The 18,971-nt window shown below is 49.6% G+C and overlaps 2 protein-coding genes across 5 annotated transcripts in view; both read left to right on the top strand.

The window, feature by feature from the left end:
• Acoxl (acyl-CoA oxidase like) overlaps window positions 1–5,046 on the top strand; it is a 258,813-nt gene extending 253,767 nt beyond the window's left edge. The window contains exon 18 of the mRNA XM_050134390.1: window positions 4,668–5,046. Within this exon, the coding sequence (XP_049990347.1) occupies window positions 4,668–4,853 (186 nt within the window). The 3' untranslated portion in view covers window positions 4,854–5,046. The remainder of the gene's footprint in view (window positions 1–4,667) is intronic.
• Window positions 5,047–7,586: 2,540 nt separating this feature from the next.
• The window catches only part of Bcl2l11 (BCL2 like 11), a 34,610-nt gene continuing 23,225 nt past the window's right edge, over window positions 7,587–18,971 (top strand). The window contains exons 1-3 of one of the 4 annotated variants that reach the window (XM_050134249.1): window positions 9,153–9,604; window positions 10,411–10,547; window positions 10,716–10,805. In XM_050134249.1, coding sequence (XP_049990206.1) covers window positions 9,297–9,604; window positions 10,411–10,547; window positions 10,716–10,805 — 535 coding nt within the window. In that variant the 5' untranslated portion in view covers window positions 9,153–9,296. Of the gene's footprint in view, window positions 8,031–9,152; window positions 9,605–10,410; window positions 10,806–18,971 lie in introns of those variants that run through there. The other 3 variants (XM_050134251.1, XM_050134250.1, XM_050134248.1) reach the window with 3 other exon arrangements.

Genomic DNA, 18,971 nt, shown 5'->3' with positions numbered 1-18,971 from the left:
ACATATAATACAGAATATCGGACTAGGTAATGCGCACCTTTAATCCCAGCACTCAAGAGGCAGAGGCAGGTATATAGCTGTGAGTTTGAGAACAGCCTGGTCTACATAGCGAGTTCCAGGCCAGCCAGAGCTGTAAAGTTAAGACTCGGTCTCAAAAACAAAACAAAAGCAATACAGAAACCTCATTTTACCAGTAGCTTAAATTTTATCCCCATCACATCTTTGGACCAAGCGATATTTCTTAATTATTTGAAGATTCCCATCCCTTTGTGTGTGGATGCTTGTATGTTTGCATGGGTGTACGTGTGTGTGTGTGTGTGTGTGTGTGTGTGTGTGTGTGTGCATATGGTAGCCAAAGTCCACACGAGTGTCTTCCTCAGTAGCTCTCTTCCTCTTTTTCTTTTTCGGAGACAGGGTTTCTCACCAAGCTTGGGCTCACTGAGTGGGCCAGACTTCTAATCAGCAATCCCCAGGAATCCCTACCTCCACCAAAAGTGCTGGAATGGAAGATGTATGTTGTACCAGTTTATGCGATGTCTCTCGTTGAATAGCTCAGGTGTGGGTCCTCACGTGTGTGGCAAGCACTGTAACCCTGAGCCATCTCTCCAGCCCTGAAGATACTCACTCTTGCTTTTTAAAAAGGTTCATTTTAGTTTTCATGTAGGTGTATGTATGTCTCTGTGTCAGTGTGTATACACACACATGGATCCCATGAAGTTTGACATATGTACAGGTACTTATAACCGTATGCGGGTGCTGGGAACAAAACTCAGGTCCTCTGCAAGAGCAACAAGCACCCTTCACCGCTGAGCCATCTTCAGCCCCAATTCCTCTTGTTTTTTGGTTTCTCTCCCAATATCCAGGTTCATCAAAAATCAAGTTGGCTGAAAATTAATGGACAAGAAATTACTCAATATCAAACAGTCCACGATGGAAGTTAACTCCAACTGGTTCCTTTTGAAAAGGGTGTATAATTGATGTAGCAAGTTTATTTGCTTTGCATTTCTGAATATTAACCATCGATAGTGATTAATTCCAGTTCTGTAAGACTGCAACCTTGGCAGTTCTTTGGGCAGTCTTCAGTGTGATCATTGCTGGGGTTATAGTCAAGAGGGCATAAAGTGCTGGGAGGGACAAGGTAGCCCTTTGACAGCATCAGCAGTGGGTGCTGCCTGTGAGTCAAGGCTCCTTGGTCCTTCCTCATCAGGTTTCCATCCTCCAACAAGTGATACAGGACAGAAATTGGTTATCAGGGTCCCAGGAAAGCATGAATGGGGACTGCGAATCCTCTTTTAAGGCCTCAGCTGGAGGAGTCACTTTCTCGACATTCTACTGCCTGAACAAACCACATGTCCTCTAAAACTCATGGAATGGATATAAAGACTCTAGCACAGTGTTCAAGCAGGACACAGGCTCATCTGATCAGCTATTCATTTTTCTGTGCTTTTCAACTTGGGTTCCCCCCAAAAACATCTGGAGCTAGAAAAAGAGGCAAGACACACAAAAGCAGAAAAGGCTTATGCACAGAGGTCAAACAGTGGCAGGGTAGCACACCCTGAAAGCTCCTATATTGTCACTATATTGAGTGAAAATAAGAGTGCTTAGAGGGTGGGAAGCTTAGAGATTGCTGGCACGAGGCTATCCCATCCTAACTGGCTTTGGCGGTGCTGGTAGAGTCAATCAGAAGAGAAGACACCAGTGCGAGAAGGTGGGGATAGACAGCCAAACAGGACAGAAATCCTTTCTTCCAGGTTACATAGAAATATATCCACAGTCTTGATCCTCATGCTTCTGCTTGCTTCCTTATATTTATTATCTTATGTGTCATACATACATGCAAGTACTTGCAGAGGCCAGAAAAGGGTATCAGGTCCTTTGGAACTGGTGTTATAGGCAGTTGTGAACCATCTAACCTGGGTGCTGGGAGCCAAACCTGAGTCCTCTGTTGCGGGATATTTGATGGCACTGTGTGAAAGACACCTTCTGATTGTTTTAATAAAGAGCTGAATGGCCAATATCTTGGCAGGAGAGGGTAGGAGAAACTTCTGGAGAGAGGAACTCTGGAAGGGATCTGAGGCATGGAGAATTTGCCAGCGGACATGGGGAAGTTGAATGTCCAGGATGAGGAGAGGTAATGAACCGTGTGGCAGAGCATAGATCAATATAAATGGGTTAATGTAAATTATAAGACCTAGTTGGGAACAAGCCTAAGCTAAAGCCAAGCTTTGCTTTTATAATTATTAAGAAGTCTCCATGTCATTATTTGGGAGCTGGTGATCCAAAGAAAGTCTGACTACAGTCCTCTGAAAGAGCAGCAAGGGCTTGTAACCCCTGAGTCATCTCTGCAGGCTCTATTCAAGCACTTTTTTTATTAAGGGATTGAGTTTTTATTTTATTTTAGGATTTATTTTTATTTTATGTGTATGCGTGTTTGTTTACATGTACATATATGTACCACGTGTGTCCCTGGTGCCCAGGGAGGCCAAAAGAGAGCACTGGATCCCCTGGAACTGGAGTTACAGAGAGCTGTTCTGCCACTATGTGGGTACTGGTAACTGATCCCAGGTCCTCCGTAAGAGCAGCAAGTATGCTTAACCACTGAGCCATATCGCCAGGCCCTACTCAGGTTTCATTTTTTTGAAGCCTCTGAAACTTTGCAGTAGCTTCCTGATTGTAAGAGGTTATGACTATCTCCAGTGTGCCGCGTGTCGGTAAGCTTTTCAAGTCCATCATGGCACCCAACACAGGGCAGGACTATAGTTTAAATATTGGAAGCGAAAGGAGGGGGATGGTTATGAACTTATTAATAGGCAGAGCTGGATGGAAGCAGGGTGTACCACAGGAGCCCCACCCGATCTACACACTCAGGGCTCTACTGCAGTAAACATGGAGAAAAACGGAAGGACAGGTGTTTTAGACTATGAGATAACTTGAGATTTAGGGAGTATCTCACCAGGAAATGTTTGGTGTTCTTAGGCGGTCGGTGTTCTTTTCCAGTGTCTGTGGTGCGCTCATTCCTGGAGGATTATGAGTATAGAAACACTCTTCCTCACCAGCCATTTGGTGCTTCCTCCTCCTCCTCCTCCTCCTCCTCCTCCTCCTCCTCCTCCTCCTCCTCCTCCTCCTCCTTCTCCTCCTCCTCCTCCTTTTCCCAGCAAATAGAAATCATGTAATTTCTGCCTCTGACCGTTAAGTCTACAGTTAGCACTAGACAAATCAAACCCATAGTGTTTTCTCACAAGCCTTCTTTTGAAGGAAGTTCCCCCCATTGGCGACTACCTGACAAGAGTTGGCCTCGCTGCTGTAATGGACCCCAAAGGGAAGATTATCTTGACTAATTACATGACGGGCATGTGGCGAGTTCGGGGACTGTGTAGAGCATGGCATGGTTTTGAAATGTGTGGTTAAAGACAGCTAGAGTTGACAGACTAGTTGGGGATTTGTCAAGAGTATTAATTACAGACTTGGAAATCTAGTCAGTTGCAGTCTGTCTTGTCGCATCTTGAAATGTGAACAAAGTCTTTTCAGTCCTTATTTCATGGTGCCTAACCACGGTGCTTGAAGAACAAAGCTTTTTATTAGAAATCACAGGTACAATAGGGCACATTTTTAAGGAAGAAGTCCTGAATGTGCCGTCCCCGCCACACTTCTTTCCCCCCTCCCCCTTTCTTTTAGGAGTCACTATAGCTTCTGAATGCCTGAGATGGTTTTGGAGGGGCGTTGCAGAAAAAAATTCAGTGCTAAAATATGGGCAGGACACAAGGACAAGGGTGGGGCCCATAAAAGTGGTTTTTAAAACCATGAAAATAAACTATGAAGCCTAGAGGTTGTTGTGATTTAGTCAAAGAAATGTATAGCTAGCTTTATGAAGACTTGAAAAAAAATGTCAGAGTTGCAGTATGTAGCTACTTTGGGAAAAGAAAAACGGGCCTCTACCCTTGTTCAGATCTAGAAAAATAATCCTTTATTTTCGCTGCCTTGGATGTGGTGTGTGTGTGTGTGTGTGTGTGTGTGTGTGTGTGTGTGTTGGCATTCAAATCACGGAAAATGAAATAGAAACACAGCCAGCCAGTGCAACTTCTCCAAAGCTCTAGCCTGCCACGTCCCTTCTGGGATGTATGGGGATGTACCTGCCGTGGCTAACAGAGTGCAGCTACCGCGAGTCTGTTTACCACTGCTGGAGAGCACGGAAAGTGATGGGCGGCGCTTAGCCTTGGCTTGCTCGGTGGTCCATCCAGTCTTGGGGACCCTCGCTCCCCGCCTTTCAGGCTCTGTTGGCACCTTCTGTCGCTCATCTTTTCAGAGACTCTTCTTGTCAATTGCCTCTGCGCGCCAGAGGGTGGCGCTCCAGAGGTGGAGAAGAAGGGCGGGAAGAAGAAAAGGGAGCTAAGAGGAGGCAGTGTTAATTCTCAGACCTTGGTCTCTTAGTTACCAAGATAATCTTGGGAAAGAGCTCCAACCCATAAACCCTTGGCAGAAAAACCTAGATTTCGGCAGGACCTGGGGGGTCAGAGACTTAGAAATTTTAAAGAAGATACGGGTTTATTTGAAACAGTAACTTCCTGTGTTGTGGAGAATTTCAGCCCTTGTGAGTGATTGGGGGCGGATGGAAAGTCCTCCGTGAGCGCGCCCACATCCGACCTGTCCCTTTGTGTTGTGTTTTGCAGTTGCTGGATTTGTGCGAGTCCGTGAAGGATGACGCCCTGAAGGTGATCTCTGCCTTTAACATTCCACACACCAACCTCCACGCACCAATCGCAGGAATTCCCAACCCCCGGGCTGCCTGGGCCTTCTACCCCGCGCCTACGCCAAGGCTGGTGCGGGAAGCGCGCTCCCAGCTGTCCAAGCTGTGAGCCAAACTATTAACCAGCAGGGCAAGAAATGTAGTGCCCCTGTCCGCAGCTTGCCATGGAGTTCCCTTCAAATACTCCCAGAGTTGGAGCAGGTGCCAAAGTGACAGGTGCACGACCACCATATTCGGGGGTTTGGGGGCATGCGGAGGAGAAGATCTGGCTAAGGTTGACAAGGCTCAGGACAGGTTATGAGGAGGAGGACGGGGGTGGGGGGTGGGGGGGTGGGGAGATGGAGACTAGATGGAAACCCGGGGAGTACAGTGATTTATCCTGGTCTGTTAACCTCTCCTGGCCCTTGCCTTGACCTCTCCCAGCCGCTGCGCTGGATCCTCAGACGATCCGGTGGTCTTGCCCAGAGCCTGATGCCACCAAAGACCTTTGCTGTCATCAGTGACTCAGATTCCAAGTGACTTCGAAAATCTCTGGTGCTGGGTTAAAAAAAAAAATCAAAACATAAAAATCAAACACCCTCGGGCAAAAGGGGCGGAGGAAAGCTCCACCCACTCCAAGTGCGGGCAAAAGTTCAACAAGGGGTGCTTAGTGAATCAGACTTGCTTCAAGCTCTGCTAGAAAACAGGCTGGCGCGAGAGAGGGGAGCGTGATCCTGGAGTCGAGCTGGTCTCACCAGGTAGGCGATCTCCGGACCGCAGGACGACTCGCGACAAACGTTTCATAGCGCTACACTATAATCTGCCCTTTAGAAAAGCGTAGACGCAAGGTTTAATAAATTAAGCGACAGAAAAATGCTCCCGCAGCTTGGAGGGGTAGGGGACGCGGGCCTGGGGAATCGCTGCAATAAACTGGTTTTGGAATTTGGAGAGATTACACAGGCGGAAATGAATTTCTCATTTATGCCCTGACTTTGGCGTTGCCCAGTTTCACTCTTAACTCTAGCTGTAGTCTCTCTTCCTTCTCTCCACATCCCGTTGCCAGCCTCGGGAAGGCACGGGTGACCCACTAGCCCTTCCCACGTTGCTCTTCTCTGCCAGCAAATTGATCCCAGGAGTTCTCCTGACACTGCGGGGGGGGGGGGGAAGGCTACAAGGGCCCAAGGGCTCGCAGCCACCTGTCGTGAGGCATTTGGTGGAAGCTCGCTAAACTGCTATATTCTCCGGTGATGCAAAGAGCCACTTCCAGACCGTCTCCCTGGTTAAGTCCTAAATAAGAGCACATAGCCCAGCCTGTTGCTTTCCCCAGTGCCTGTATGGTTTCTTTTAGCGTGCCCAGAGTTGCAAAATCGGAAGACTCCTGGGTAGCCTGCTCGTACAAAGAGAAGGGGCGATAAAGACTTTCTTTTTTCTTATGTGGTTCTTTTCTAGCCCGATTTGGAGCTGCACGGCTCCCGGCCAAAAGCGCGCGGCAGGCAGACTTGTTATTGGCTGAGGACTCTAGGAGCAGTAGCAGACCGGGTTGCATGGGTGGGATGCGGAGTGAACAACGCACAGCGCTAACTCGCAGCCTTGGTCAGGATAGACCTGGATCTGCCGCTGCTTGGCTGCATCCACGCCAATGCCCTGTGCGCTCTTGTAGCGAACACCCCTCACCCACAGAAGGGACATGGCTTTGCCGTGAGTCCCCCAGCTCCCCTGGGAAGCAGTGGCTTCTTTGATCTCTCTCAGGATTCACGTGAGAACCAAGACTTTAACCCAGGGCTGTGCTGTGTCACGCTGACGTTAGAACCGCCTATAAACACCGAAATGACCAAGATGGTTCGAAGTTGGGACGATAGATCGTGTCACTTGTTCATGAAAAGGTCACTTCCTTCTCTCTGCCAGCCGGGATGCAGGCTGGGTAGTCCTTAAATCGAGTTTCTTTAATCTTCACACTTAGGATGCCGGATGTTCCATTTCCAGAACAACTTCTCCCGGTCTCCGCGGTGAGAGAGTGAAAGGGGTTGGGGGTGGGGTGTGTGGCACCATTGACTTCAAGACTTCGACTGGGTACACGAAGGCCTCAGGAGGATCAGGGGAGTTTTCGACTCCCATATGGCTTTGCCAGCACAACCCGAAATCTGCTGCTCCGTCCGCAGTCGCCAGCTTCAGCCGGCTGATGAGCAATTCTTGGCGGTAGTCTGTGAGCCCCCCAAATTTAAAGACATAACGCACGGCACAACCGTCTTTCCTCGGTAGACCATCCCCATTTTTCCTTATAGTTATTCTTTTATAGTTTCTTTCTCATGCCCTATTTTATATGCTTGTCGTGCGCGCCTATTGCGACCCGAAGCTGTGCTGTAAACCTAGGATCTCCCTGACTTTTCTCAACTGCCCTTCCTACCTCTTAAGAAACCGGGCACTGGGGAAAAGAACAACAGCAGCAGCAGCAACAACACACACACCACTCACGACCAGGGAGAACCTAAATGGCGACACAGACAGAGGAGTTGAAGAGTCCTGCCTTGAGGCACAGCTGAGGAGGGGTGAACATTTTGCTAATTTGGGTTCCCCGGAGGCCATACATTTTTGGAGAGGACAGTCAAAGGCCAGTGCCCATTCTTGCACTAACCCAGGCCCCATGGTTTGGGGCTGAGAAGCTCCGCAAAGCAAGCGCGCAGGGACTCGTTCTTAGACTTCCCACTGGTGCCCGAGGCAGGCTGGACACAGCGGTGTGCCCTGAGCGCCCCCTAAATTCCGCTCTGCGTGGTGGCCGCTCCCGGCGGACAGGGAGGGGCAGAGAGGGGCGGGTACGTTTGGGGTGGAGGAAGGGCTTGCACGCAGCTGCCCGCAGGCCAAGTCACTAGGGTAAACAGGCTGGGGTGGGCGGAGCGCGCGCACGCGGCGGGGCTACCCTCGCCAGTACCTGTCGCAGCCTGCACGCGCCAGCGGCCAGGGGGGCCGCGGGGGTGGGGTGGGGCTTGCTTTCCGGCTCGGTGAGGGCTGGACCGAGCGGGGGCGGAGCCCGCGGTGATTGGGCACAGGAGCGGGGGCCCAGTAGGAGCAGAGTCACTGGGCCAGGCTGGTTTCACTTCGCTCCCTGCAGGCACTGGGTCACCAGCTGGTTGGAGCTCTGCGGTCCTTGCCGCCGTCGCCGTCACCGGATTCCTGCAGCCGCTCTCTGAACCGTGCCCCACTTGCATCTGCACAACCTCTGCTGCTCCCCCGCCGCCACCGCCTCGGCGCCCTTCCCCTGGCCCTCATCCCCCCAATGTCTGACTCTGATTCTCGGACTGAGAAACGCAAGGTAAACTCTCCGCGATTCGCGATTTTCGGGGCGCAGGCCGGGGACGGATGGAAGAGAGGCGCCTCACCCGCGGAGCCAGTTCATCTGTCTCTGGTGTCGCACGTGCGGGCGGAGGCGCTGGTTTGTCCCGCTTGGCGCGCGGCTGCAGGAGGCGAATGCGGCAAAGTCCAGCCTCGGTTCCTGCCTAGCAGGGCATTTCTGGGAAAAGGTCGTAGGCACAGAAGCTGCGGGTATTTAGCCGAAGTCTGGCTTGGGTCGGGATGCCGCACGAAGGGTTGGTGAGGCATCCTTCGCGGGCCGGGAGGGCGCGTAGACTCGACTTGGAGGCGAGGATTCGCCGACTGCACGTCCAGCCGGGAAGCGTCGCCGCGAGCCAGGCAGCCCGGGAGAAGTAGCCGCGCGTTAGCCACGGGCCGGTAGACTTGGCTCTTCGCTGGCGCTGCTTCATTGCGGAGGTTTATTAAAATCACACGCGCCTGATTTTGCTTGTATTCATTCAAGCCACGGTTTGGCCACAGTGCCCGATTTTGTTGCACAGATGTCCCCGTCGGCCCGGTTCAGTTTGCGAGCGTCCTGTGGACGCCGAGGGCCACAGTATCTACAGGAACCGAGAGATCCCGTAGGCGTCCCAGGACCACTTAGGGCACGCGAGTTCCGAGCCACGGGCAGCTGACTGACCGATCGGTTCTATGAAACGGGATCGCAGCGGGACCCAGTCGCATAGGCTGGTGGCTCGGTGATCTCCCGGGCCTATTGCCCCTAGGCAGGCACTGCTTGTGAAAGGCTACCTGGACGCTGGGGGCCGGGGGTTTGGAGGTACATGCCCGAGAGACCCTAGATGGTCATTCATATATGGTGCGTGTCGGTGACACATGGGGCACAACAGGTGAAGTTGCAGAGAAGTTCAGCTCGGGACAGCGAAGGCCGTTACGGTCTTTGCCCCGAGTGGCCTGGAATGGGATCCTGGCCCTGCGGATCCCAGGAGGGCGCGGGTCCCGCTTTGTCTCTAGAGTCCCGCTGCCCAGGCGGCGGGAACTCCCGCAGGGCGCGCGGCGTCCGGACCGGGCCCAGGGGCGGGGCGGGGCGCGGAGCGAATCAGCCCGGCCCCCTAAGTTCTAGCCAGAGCCGCGGCGGCCGGCACAGCCTGAGTGGCGCTGGGCGGCGAGTTTGTCAACAATCGCCTCGCCTTCGGCTGCCTGACCCGTAGGCGCCGCCCCCGTCGCCTCTGCCCATTGGCTACGATGGGAAGCCACCGAGCACGGGCCAATGGGGAGCACTGGCAACCGGCGCCAGCGGCGCGGGGCTGGCGGTGCCCGAGCGGCGGCGGGAGCTGCGCGCGAGGGGCGGAGCGGGAGGAGGCGGAGGATGATCCCGGCGGCGGCCGGTGCAGCGCGGGCCAGAGGCGCGGCGCGCGAAACCTTAGGCTCCCCAGCGGAGCGTGGCGGCGGGCGGACGGGCAGGCGCGGAACTCTGGAGCCCACGGCTCGGCTTTGTTTTCCTTGCCTTCTCGGTGGCGACACTCACGGGTCGTCTGATCGGCGCTGGACACCGCGCTTGGAAGGGAAGGGGAGGACGTGAGTTTGCGAGGTGGCTCTGGGAGTTAAGGAGTCTACGGGGTGGAAGCAGCCGCGCGCCGGCTATTTCCGAGCGCGCGCAGCTAGGTATGGAGCTTGCAAGGGGATGGCCCTGATGGCCCCCATTTGGAAGTGGACACATTCCGGCAAGGTTGCTCCCGAGAGAAATGGTTTCGTGTTTGGGGTGGCGCGCAGGGGGTTGGCAGCAGGAGGGACCTTGCGGCCGAGGGCGCTCGACCCGGGCGGAGCTGCGCTCGGAGTTACAAACTCTATTGTGACGCACTTACTACGACTGACGGCCGCTGCCAAACCTTCTCCAGACTTGCTGCCCTCAGCATTTTCGGCAAACAATGGGGCCGGAGCAGGGAAGGCGGCCAGCCGCCTGCAGTCTCTGCATCTGCGCCCGCTCCTGTGCTCCAGCGCAGCGTCTGAGCCCGGGAAATGAGAGCCCGCTGGGACTTTCAGACTTGATACAAGTTTGTCCTGAACGAAAAGCACGAAATATAGTAGACTTCCCACGAGCTGCTCCTCAGGAAACTTCTGTGCTTGTGTATGTGCGAGAGCGCGCCAACCTCACAAGCTATGGAGTGGATACTTTGTTTTGTTTGGTGGTCTAATTTAGTTTCACCCGACACCAAAATAAACACCTTCATTATTTTGAGTGCACTTTTAATCTTACTCGGAAGATAGTCAGAAAAGTAAACATATATATGTGCGGTTCACTCTGGACTTTGTAAGGAGTGGGTGAAATGATTTTATAACTTAGTTTGCTGAAGATAATCTTTTTTCTCCCGGTTTTCTTGCAGAAAAAAAGACCAAATGGCCAAGCAACCTTCTGATGTAAGTTCTGAGTGTGACAGAGAAGGTGGACAATTGCAGCCTGCTGAGAGGCCTCCCCAGCTCAGGCCTGGGGCCCCTACCTCCCTACAGACAGAACCGCAAGGTAATCCCGACGGCGAAGGGGACCGCTGCCCCCACGGCAGCCCTCAGGGCCCGCTGGCTCCAACGGCCAGCCCAAGCCCTTTTGCTACCAGATCCCCACTTTTCATCTTTGTGAGAAGATCTTCTCTGCTGTCCCGGTCCTCCAGTGGGTATTTCTCTTTTGACACAGACAGGAGTCCAGCACCCATGAGTTGTGACAAGTCAACACAAACCCCAAGTCCTCCTTGCCAGGCCTTCAACCATTATCTCAGTGCAATGGGTAAGCCATACCCGGGTAAGAAAAGAGGCAGTTGGTGTGTGCTTGTTTGAATATTGGTTCAAGGATGTGGGTAGCATTTGAAGCTTCGGTCGAGTGACTTATTTTATATTTTGATGGAAACAGAAGATGTTTGGAGATTCCCAACAAATTTTTTTTTAATTTGCAAATTTTGTGACATGAATTTATGGAGGTACAAACATCAACCTATTGAGTTGCAAAGTTTGAATCTCTGCAGCCTTCAAGCTGAAGCTTATAACCATGGTATGATTGCTTTTAAATGCTAAGCTTAGATATTAATATCATTGGGTTGGAAAGGGACCTGGTCAGATATATAAAATAATAACCACCGGGAAGGTAAAGGAAGAGATGGACATGTTGGTCATTTCTGAAGACAGCGCCTGCAGAGATTGTGTGTCACAGAACCAACATAGAGCCCTGAAGATGGTTTTATGGCTAAATTCTCCCTAAAGGTCATTCTTGCTTTAAGGGATCGAATTTAGTATGGATGGGATCAGATTGTAGATTTTTATTTCAAGGGCTAAAGTCAGTGTTAGAATGTGTTTTAAAAAAATACATTCTTGTTTTTGAGATTTCATTCATGCCTACGGTTTCATTTGATCAAACTCATCCCCTCCCCCCTAACAACTCCCAGATCTGTGTATGTGAGAATCTTAACCAAGAGTGGCAGAAAATATCAATGACAATGCACAGTAAAGCTGTTGAGGTAGGGTCAGTGGCGTTTTGGAGAGTTTGCCCCATCAGCACTGAGGTTCCCCCGACTGTGGCTGTGGGAACATGATTTCTTAGAGTACATCGTAACCAGGCCTGTGGGTTCCGAAGTCAAATGTCCCAATGTTTAAACATTGACAACTACACTAGCTCCTTTAGTGAGTGTTAAAAGCCAGACTGAGACATCTGTAGACTTGATTTGACTCTTAGACCAAGCTTATGACTTGGGCTGTGCATATTTCTGGTTCACCCCAGGAAAGGGATGGCTTTGCACGTTGCATCTCCACCAAAAACAAAAGTCTGTACCTTGGTCCTTCTCATCCAGAACCATGTTTGGTGTGTGTCCCACTAGCCAGTCCTGCAGAAGACGACATCAGGAACGTGTCCATGCTGTCCGTTAGCACATTTGGTATCTGAGCCATATGTTAACTGCACGTTTGCCTGAGTTCTGGGGACTGTTAAGTCCTCTTAACTGAAAGGAGCTGGAAGTCCTGTGTCCGTTGTTACTTTAGCTATTACTAGCAGTAGTATTCCTGAGCAGGCACTTGCCACCGTTCCACCCTGAAGCAGCCTAGGGTATGCACACATCTACAGCATGTGCTGAGTTAACAGGGCTCCCTGGTATATGTGCAGTGAAAGCTGCCTTTTAAGGACCCTCTGGAAGCTATTAGGGTTTTTCACTGTTGGCCAGGCTAATGGTCTCTGCAGGTGGTGGGATAATCTGGGGAAATATTTTCTCCTTCCCTGCTAACTAGGAGTAGTGGACGAGTCCGTGCCTTTTCTAATGGGAAGATGGTCACAGTTGTTTTGTTTGGGGTCCCGTACTCTTTGGGAAGCCAATTACAGATCATTCACCATGATTGGAGATGACAGATCAGGGCTTTAAAGATCACAATCTCCATTTTTATACAGAGTTGATTGTTGTACCTGTGCAGTAGTAATTGGGAGGATAGCTCAACATCTGGTAAGCTGTGGGTTTAAACTGTAAGTTACGGGGGTTGGTGTGGAATTAATGCACCAAGGTAGGGTTTTAACAGTAAGTTCTTGAGAGATTTGATTGAGGAGAGGTTATGTTGGGATGGGGTGTGGCAGAAATTACTGATGGGTAAGAGGACCTAGCCAGATATTAAGTTAATTAGATTGTTTTTCCACAAATATAGTGATATTTCATTTGTATTTTAATGAATAAAGCTTGCCTGAAGTTCAGAGAGTTAAACAGCCATCCACTGGCTCTTATCTCTTCCTCAGTCCAAAATGGCACCCCTGCCTCCAGGAATCCTCAGAATGAGACTGTGTGTGAGAGCTGTGTCCTCCCGTCTTATATTCCTCTCTAGTGCTGGGATTAAAGGAGTGCACCATTACTGCCAGGTTTCTATGGCAAACTAGTGTGGCTACTGGGATTAAAGGTGTGTGTCACCACTGTAAGGCTGATCGGTGCGGCTTTTTTACACTCTGAACTTCAGGCAAGCTTAATTTATTAAAATATGAAAGAAATATCACGGCACACAACTGATGCTTTATTTCTGGCTCTCCTTGGTATTGCTTCTGCCCATAGACAGCTGAGCTGAGCTGAGATGTGGTCTCTATCTTTTTGGATTTCTTTAGTATTTTTTACTCAGCCATTAAGATCTTCAATGGTGCTTTTGATAAGTTATTGCAAAATACATTTTTCACAAAGGAGCCTTTATGGTTGGTATGACCCACTGGAACACAAATGGGAGGTTACACAGAGGTCCTGCTTAGCTCGGGGCTCCTCTTCTCCCCTGGCAACATGTGATAGGAGACATGGAGTGTGTCTCAAAAGCTATGTCCTGCCACGAGGAAGAGATACAGTGTTTCCTCCTGGGGAAAAAGCTATGTCCTTGTATCCTCCCCCCACTAATGTGTTGAGAGAGAACCTAGGGCTTTTCCCATTAAGGTAAATTCTCCTCTACTGAGCTGAACCCCGCATCCTTGTGTCTTTACCGTAGTGGAAAAGGAGAGTCTCATTGGAGATACACAGCAGATAGGTACTGTATTAGACATGGCTTCAGTTCCCTCCACATCTGGGAAGGGTATTTTGTTTACACTGTGGAGATCCGGGTAACAGAACTACCCTTTTTCTTGATTCTTGCCTCCATACACTTTGGGAGGATTGACTTGACAAGCCATTTCTTGGTGAACTCCTGGTTGTCTTAATAAAAACCTTCCACACACCCACTGGCTGCCTTTTCTAGTGTCTTTAATGCCATATGTGGTTTCGCCTCAGTTGATCTTTGTACACGTTCTCCATCTGAACCACGGTCAGTATAATCTGGAAATGCAAAGTAGATGAACGTTGATCGACAGTACTGTCTCTGTGAGGTGTTTGTGAACGCCTCAAACTTTGGACTTGTTCCTGACATAGCAGAATTTGCGGGTGAGCGTTAATTCCCATTCTTCCCTGTACCCCTCAGCATCCTATGGCAAGTGGTCCCTTCTTTAGATTGAGATCTCTCTTCGGGAAATAGGACATCCTTCCTATGCCAAGCGGGAGATGTTGGGCTCAGTGGAGATCTGTCTGGGAGCCTGTCCATAAGGTTGTGTTTTGTTTTTCCCATGCTGGGAATGGAATTGAGACCCCACATAGAGCAGGATTTGACAACAAATATCTAATCCCAGCATATCCGTGGTGAGATGGAGGTGTCCTCTGACCTCTGAGTCTGTGCCCTCTATCACAGACACAACACACATGTGTGTGTATGTATACACACAAATAAACGGAGTGGTTTCCCGGGCGATCCCTGTAGACACCCGTGTCACATGCATACAGGGAGTGCTTCGTTTCTTTCCCTGTCCTATTGCACTGACCAGAACTTCGTAATTATGTTGGGTGGAAGTCATAAAAGCAGTCTCAAGGGACGGCAGCTTTCTGTCTAAAGAGTAAAGCCATTAACCATATAACTATGTTAGCTATAGGTATTTTGAAGATACTTTTATAAAAGTAATAAAAATTAGGCCAGGCGGTGGTGGCACACTCCTCTAATCCCAGCATTTGAGAGACAAAGGCAGGCAGATCTCTGTGAGTTCGAGGCCAACCTCGTCTACAGAGCAAGTTCTAAGACAGGCTCCAAAGCTACAAAGAAACCCTGTCTCAAAAAACAATCAAAAAAGTATTAAAAATTTGGAAGTTTTACCCAGACTCCTAAGTTCCTGAGAATTTTCAGAGTTAGGTTTTAACGATATGTTTACACTGATTCTGTTAGCCTGTTGGTGTGATGCATTTCAGTGTTGGATTTGCATTGTTAATGCTCTGGATGCCTGGGATAAATCCTACTTGGGCAGAACATATTATTTGTATACACTGCTGGATTGAATTGAGTATTTTATTGAGTGATTTTTACACCTTGAGATGTGTCTGTTATGGCTGACTGCTTTCGACATTAAGGCCTTAATGAGTTGAGAAATAGTCCCCCTCTTGTATTTCCAGAAGAAACTATGAAAAAACAGTATTAATGCTTTTGGGTTTTTTGTTTTGTTATGTTAAAGCCAGTATTGACTTCTCTTGTGAGAACATGGTTTTAGATTTCTGGTGTTTGGGGGCGGGGGGTATATGTTTTAGATTCTAGACTTAATTCTGTGTGTTTGTTTGCTTTGGGGGGGGATATTCTGGTTGTCAGCTTCTTCTTGATTATACTCTGGTAGTTTGTGGGTTTTGAGAAAGAGGAATATTTTTCTAATCTGTTGAATTTATGGTTGGAAAAAGCATTTGTAGCATCCTTATTGTTTTAGATGAATGCAGGTTCTGTTCTGGCAGCCCCCAACCACTGATGGGGTTGAATACTTGGTCCCCCATTGGTGGAACTATTTGGGATGGATTAGGAGGTGTGGCCTTGTTGGAGGAAGTGTGGCACTGGGGGTGGGCTTTGAGGTTTCAAGTGGCTGCAGTCAGAGATAATGTGCCCTTTGAGAAGAGAGATGGGAGTCCTCCGCTGCAGTTCCAGCTGCCTCCCCATCTCTCTGCCATCTAAAGCTTTGGCCCTCTGGAACCTTAAACCCAATTATGCTTTGTTTTATAAAGCCTTGCTCGGCCTTGGTGTTTTAGCTCAGCAATAGTATAGTAACTAAGATAGCTTCTTTCTTGATGTTGATAATTTGTGTCAAAAACAAACAAAAACACCTGCCAGTCTTCTTAGAGGTTTGTTTTCTTGCTTCTTATAATAGCGATTTTTGTTTCATTGATTTTTTTTTCCCTGTATCCACCCTTTGTTTTCTTCTCTTTGCTTTTTTTTTGTTATTGGTTTTCCCCCTCTAGCTTTTTGAGCCTAGGAACATAGAGTATGGTCTTGAGGCCTTTCCTTCTCGCTGGTGTGAGGGATTCAGAGCTGGAAGGCTGTGCCCCGTGCTGGGGTGGTTGTCCACATGCTGTCATGTAATGGTGTTTATCTTCATTGAACTTGTGTTTATCTTTGTCCTCTTTGAGGGCTACCTAGAAGCACAGTGTTTGCTCTAGAATATGAGGCTCTCCTCTTGTCCTCTGGTACTCCCTTTATAGTTTTGTTTTGCTGAGGTGTCACCAACTTTGGAGAATGATGCAGGAATTCTCAAAACGAAACAACCTGCCTATTGTGTCTCCTACTTGATTAGCTCTGTTGTTGCTGCAAGTTTTGCTTTATGTAATGCCAATATATTAACTCTTTAAAAAAAATGGTGATTGATGCCTATAGGGTCTGTCTTCCTCTGTCCTTCATGTCTCCAAGATACATGCATTACGTTTAAAGTGCATTGTTTTATTTAGTGCATTTATAGGTTGATCTCCTGTGGGCTTGCAACATCACTTTGCACTGGCTCCTTCAGTGAGTGTATATTGTGTAGCTAACCCAAACTTGTAGCCTCTTCCTTGCTGCTTCATTGGAGATTTGCAGCTAGAATTGTCTACTCCTACCTTGATAAAGGACTAAGGACTGCATCTGCCAGTCAAGAGATGGAGCCAGGTGGCCATATTGCCCCACCAGTACTACCTGGCAGGAGAAACAGGATTGCTTCTCCCAGACAGGGACTTGACACTCAGCCCACAGTGTCTCCTGCTGGAATCTAAGTGACCCTAGTCGTCCCTGGGCTGGGGCTGGACTGGAAGATCTCTCTCCAGTGGCCATGCTTAAACTAAGTGGGTTTAAGCCCACTTACAGTTGGGTTCTTTGTTGTTCAGTCATCCTTTCCTGGGGGCCCTTTGGTGAGAACAGACAGTTCTTGGTGCATTCTCTCCGACTGCCTGCTTCTGGAGCAGCCTGTCCGGGCTGTGTGAAGGCAATGAAGGCTAACTACCCCGGTGTCACTCTTCAGTGCTGAGCCCCAGAAGCCCTCCTCTTTCCCCTTGCCCATTTTTCTGTGCTTTGCACACAACGTTAATGCTCTCTTATGATCAAGGCAGACCTGGCTATGGAGCCGCCCTTCCTTGGGGATTCAGGGGTCTGTATCTTTTAACTAGGTCGTGTTTGCCATTTGTGTTTGCTCCATTCAGGATGTCATAACAATTCCAGGCTGAATGGCTTAGTGGCGATTCACTTCCACAACTGCAGGGGCTAGGCATCTAAGATCAAGGTAGATTTGGTGTCTGAAGAAGCTCCCACTTCTTGACTCAGTAGCCGCCACCCCCGAGGTGGAAAAGCTAGATTATGGTGTCTCTGGGGTAGAGACCCCAGAAAAGGCACCTATCCCACTCAAAGGACCCCACATTTTAAAACTGAAATGTCGTCTTTTTAATAACTATCACGTATGTTGTCGTTCTCATTTGCCCTGTGTGACTGGTGGCCAGGCCCAGGGCTGTGCTCTGTTGCTTCCTGTATGTGTGGATAACCAGATCTAATCCCATAATAGGTAATGCCCCTAGGGGCGATTAGTAAAGAAAATCCCAAGTCTTATAGTTGTATGTGATTAGATTATAAGGTAGAAGAGATAGCCTGGAGAGGGATTGGTTTTAGTTTATGTACAGGAAGCTGGAGAGGGGGACAGGTGCAGCATATCTGTCTACTTACAGCTGGAGCTCTGTCCTGGACAGTGGTGCCTAGCAAGGGCAGCATGGGACAGGCTTTTCATACACACACATATATACCCATACACGCACACACATATACACAAATAAGTCTTTAAAAAACTAATAGTAGCATGAGGGACATGCCCTGACATGTTCTTTTAAAATTAAAATTGTTGATAGCAAGTTTGTTTTTAGAGAAGTTCATAGACCTAAAAAGATGGAGAAAATATGTCCAGCTGTAAGTAGTGTAGAATGGACCATCTCCAGCCCATAGGCCCCTGTCGGTGCCCTTCTTGGTTGCCTCTCTCTTCAGCCTTGTACAACCACGCAGAGCAAGTCTGAGCAGGCTCTTGGCTGCTCCTCTGTTGACCCAAGGACAGTGCATCTGTCAAGTCTGTCTCTAGTCTCCTCGTCCATCTTGTGGGGACCCGAGTTCCCCACATACTGTGGGAGCTTGGACAGGAATCCCCCAGTGGGGACTCATTGCTTCTCCTTGCCTTCCAGGAGGAACCCCTGCTGGCCATAGGCACGGCTGGCATGCAGCATTCTCTGTTGATGTCTGTGGAAAGAAACTGCCCTTCCGGAGCCTAAGAAACTCACAGGGAAGTCTGTGGGAGTACGGCTGTGTGTAACTCAAAAGCCCTCTGGTTCCAGACCAAACAAGCAAAGAGGGGAAACTCTTTCCTAGAGACTCTCTCGAGTGGGGGAGGGAGGTCTGAACTTGTCGCGGGTCAGCTGGTGGACCCGAACTTCACCCTGAGAAGAACCTTGGCTTCTCTGGCAAATCTTTGGACCGTGCAGGGGTAGCTGGAAACCCTGCCTGTACTAGCTCTGTCTGGCTTGGGGTTGAGCCTAGGCCTCCTGCTGGAGATGGACAATTTGATGTGGCAGAAACTTGCCGAGAGTTCAGAAGTGTGTATTTTAGAAGCAGAGAACCACTTTCCCCTGCAGGCCAGTGTTGTGGACCAGCCTGTTACTTCTGAGAAGGCCCGACATCTGATCACTCAAGACTGCCCCTGTCACTTGCAAGGGGATGGGCTAGCCTTAGCTAAGAATTGGCAAAGAGTGTTTCTTCAAGGCCGTCTGGGTGCGGTTTTCCTGTGCTATGGGGGCCCAGCGTTCACAGCGTAGAATGGCATTTACCTAATGGCAGCTGAACCTGGGTTTGCAAGAGGCCAGACCACTTGAGTCTCTGAGTGTTACTTCGGATGGTGTCTTGTGGGAAGCCCAGACTCGACTTTACTTTCCCTAACCTGATTTTCTTCTTCTGACAAGAGCCTCATGTTTCTGAGCACTGTGGCCTGTCCCCCAGTGATGCTCATGATAAAGGGCTGCTGACTTCTGTCGCCGTGGCCATGGCCAATGGGACAAGAGAGGGCCACGTCGGTGACTCATCTCCCCTCAGAGCCCATGTTCCTCTGGCTCACGTGTGCAGTCCAGGCTCA

This window comes from Alexandromys fortis, unplaced genomic scaffold (genome assembly GCF_014885135.2).
Source record: "Alexandromys fortis isolate MF-2015 unplaced genomic scaffold, M_Fortis_MF-2015_v1.1 scaffold_6, whole genome shotgun sequence".
In the NCBI taxonomy this organism is placed as follows: Eukaryota; Metazoa; Chordata; class Mammalia; order Rodentia; family Cricetidae; genus Alexandromys; species Alexandromys fortis.
The sequence above is the reverse complement of the archived record's forward strand: the minus strand, read 5'-3'. Positions and strand labels throughout refer to the sequence as shown.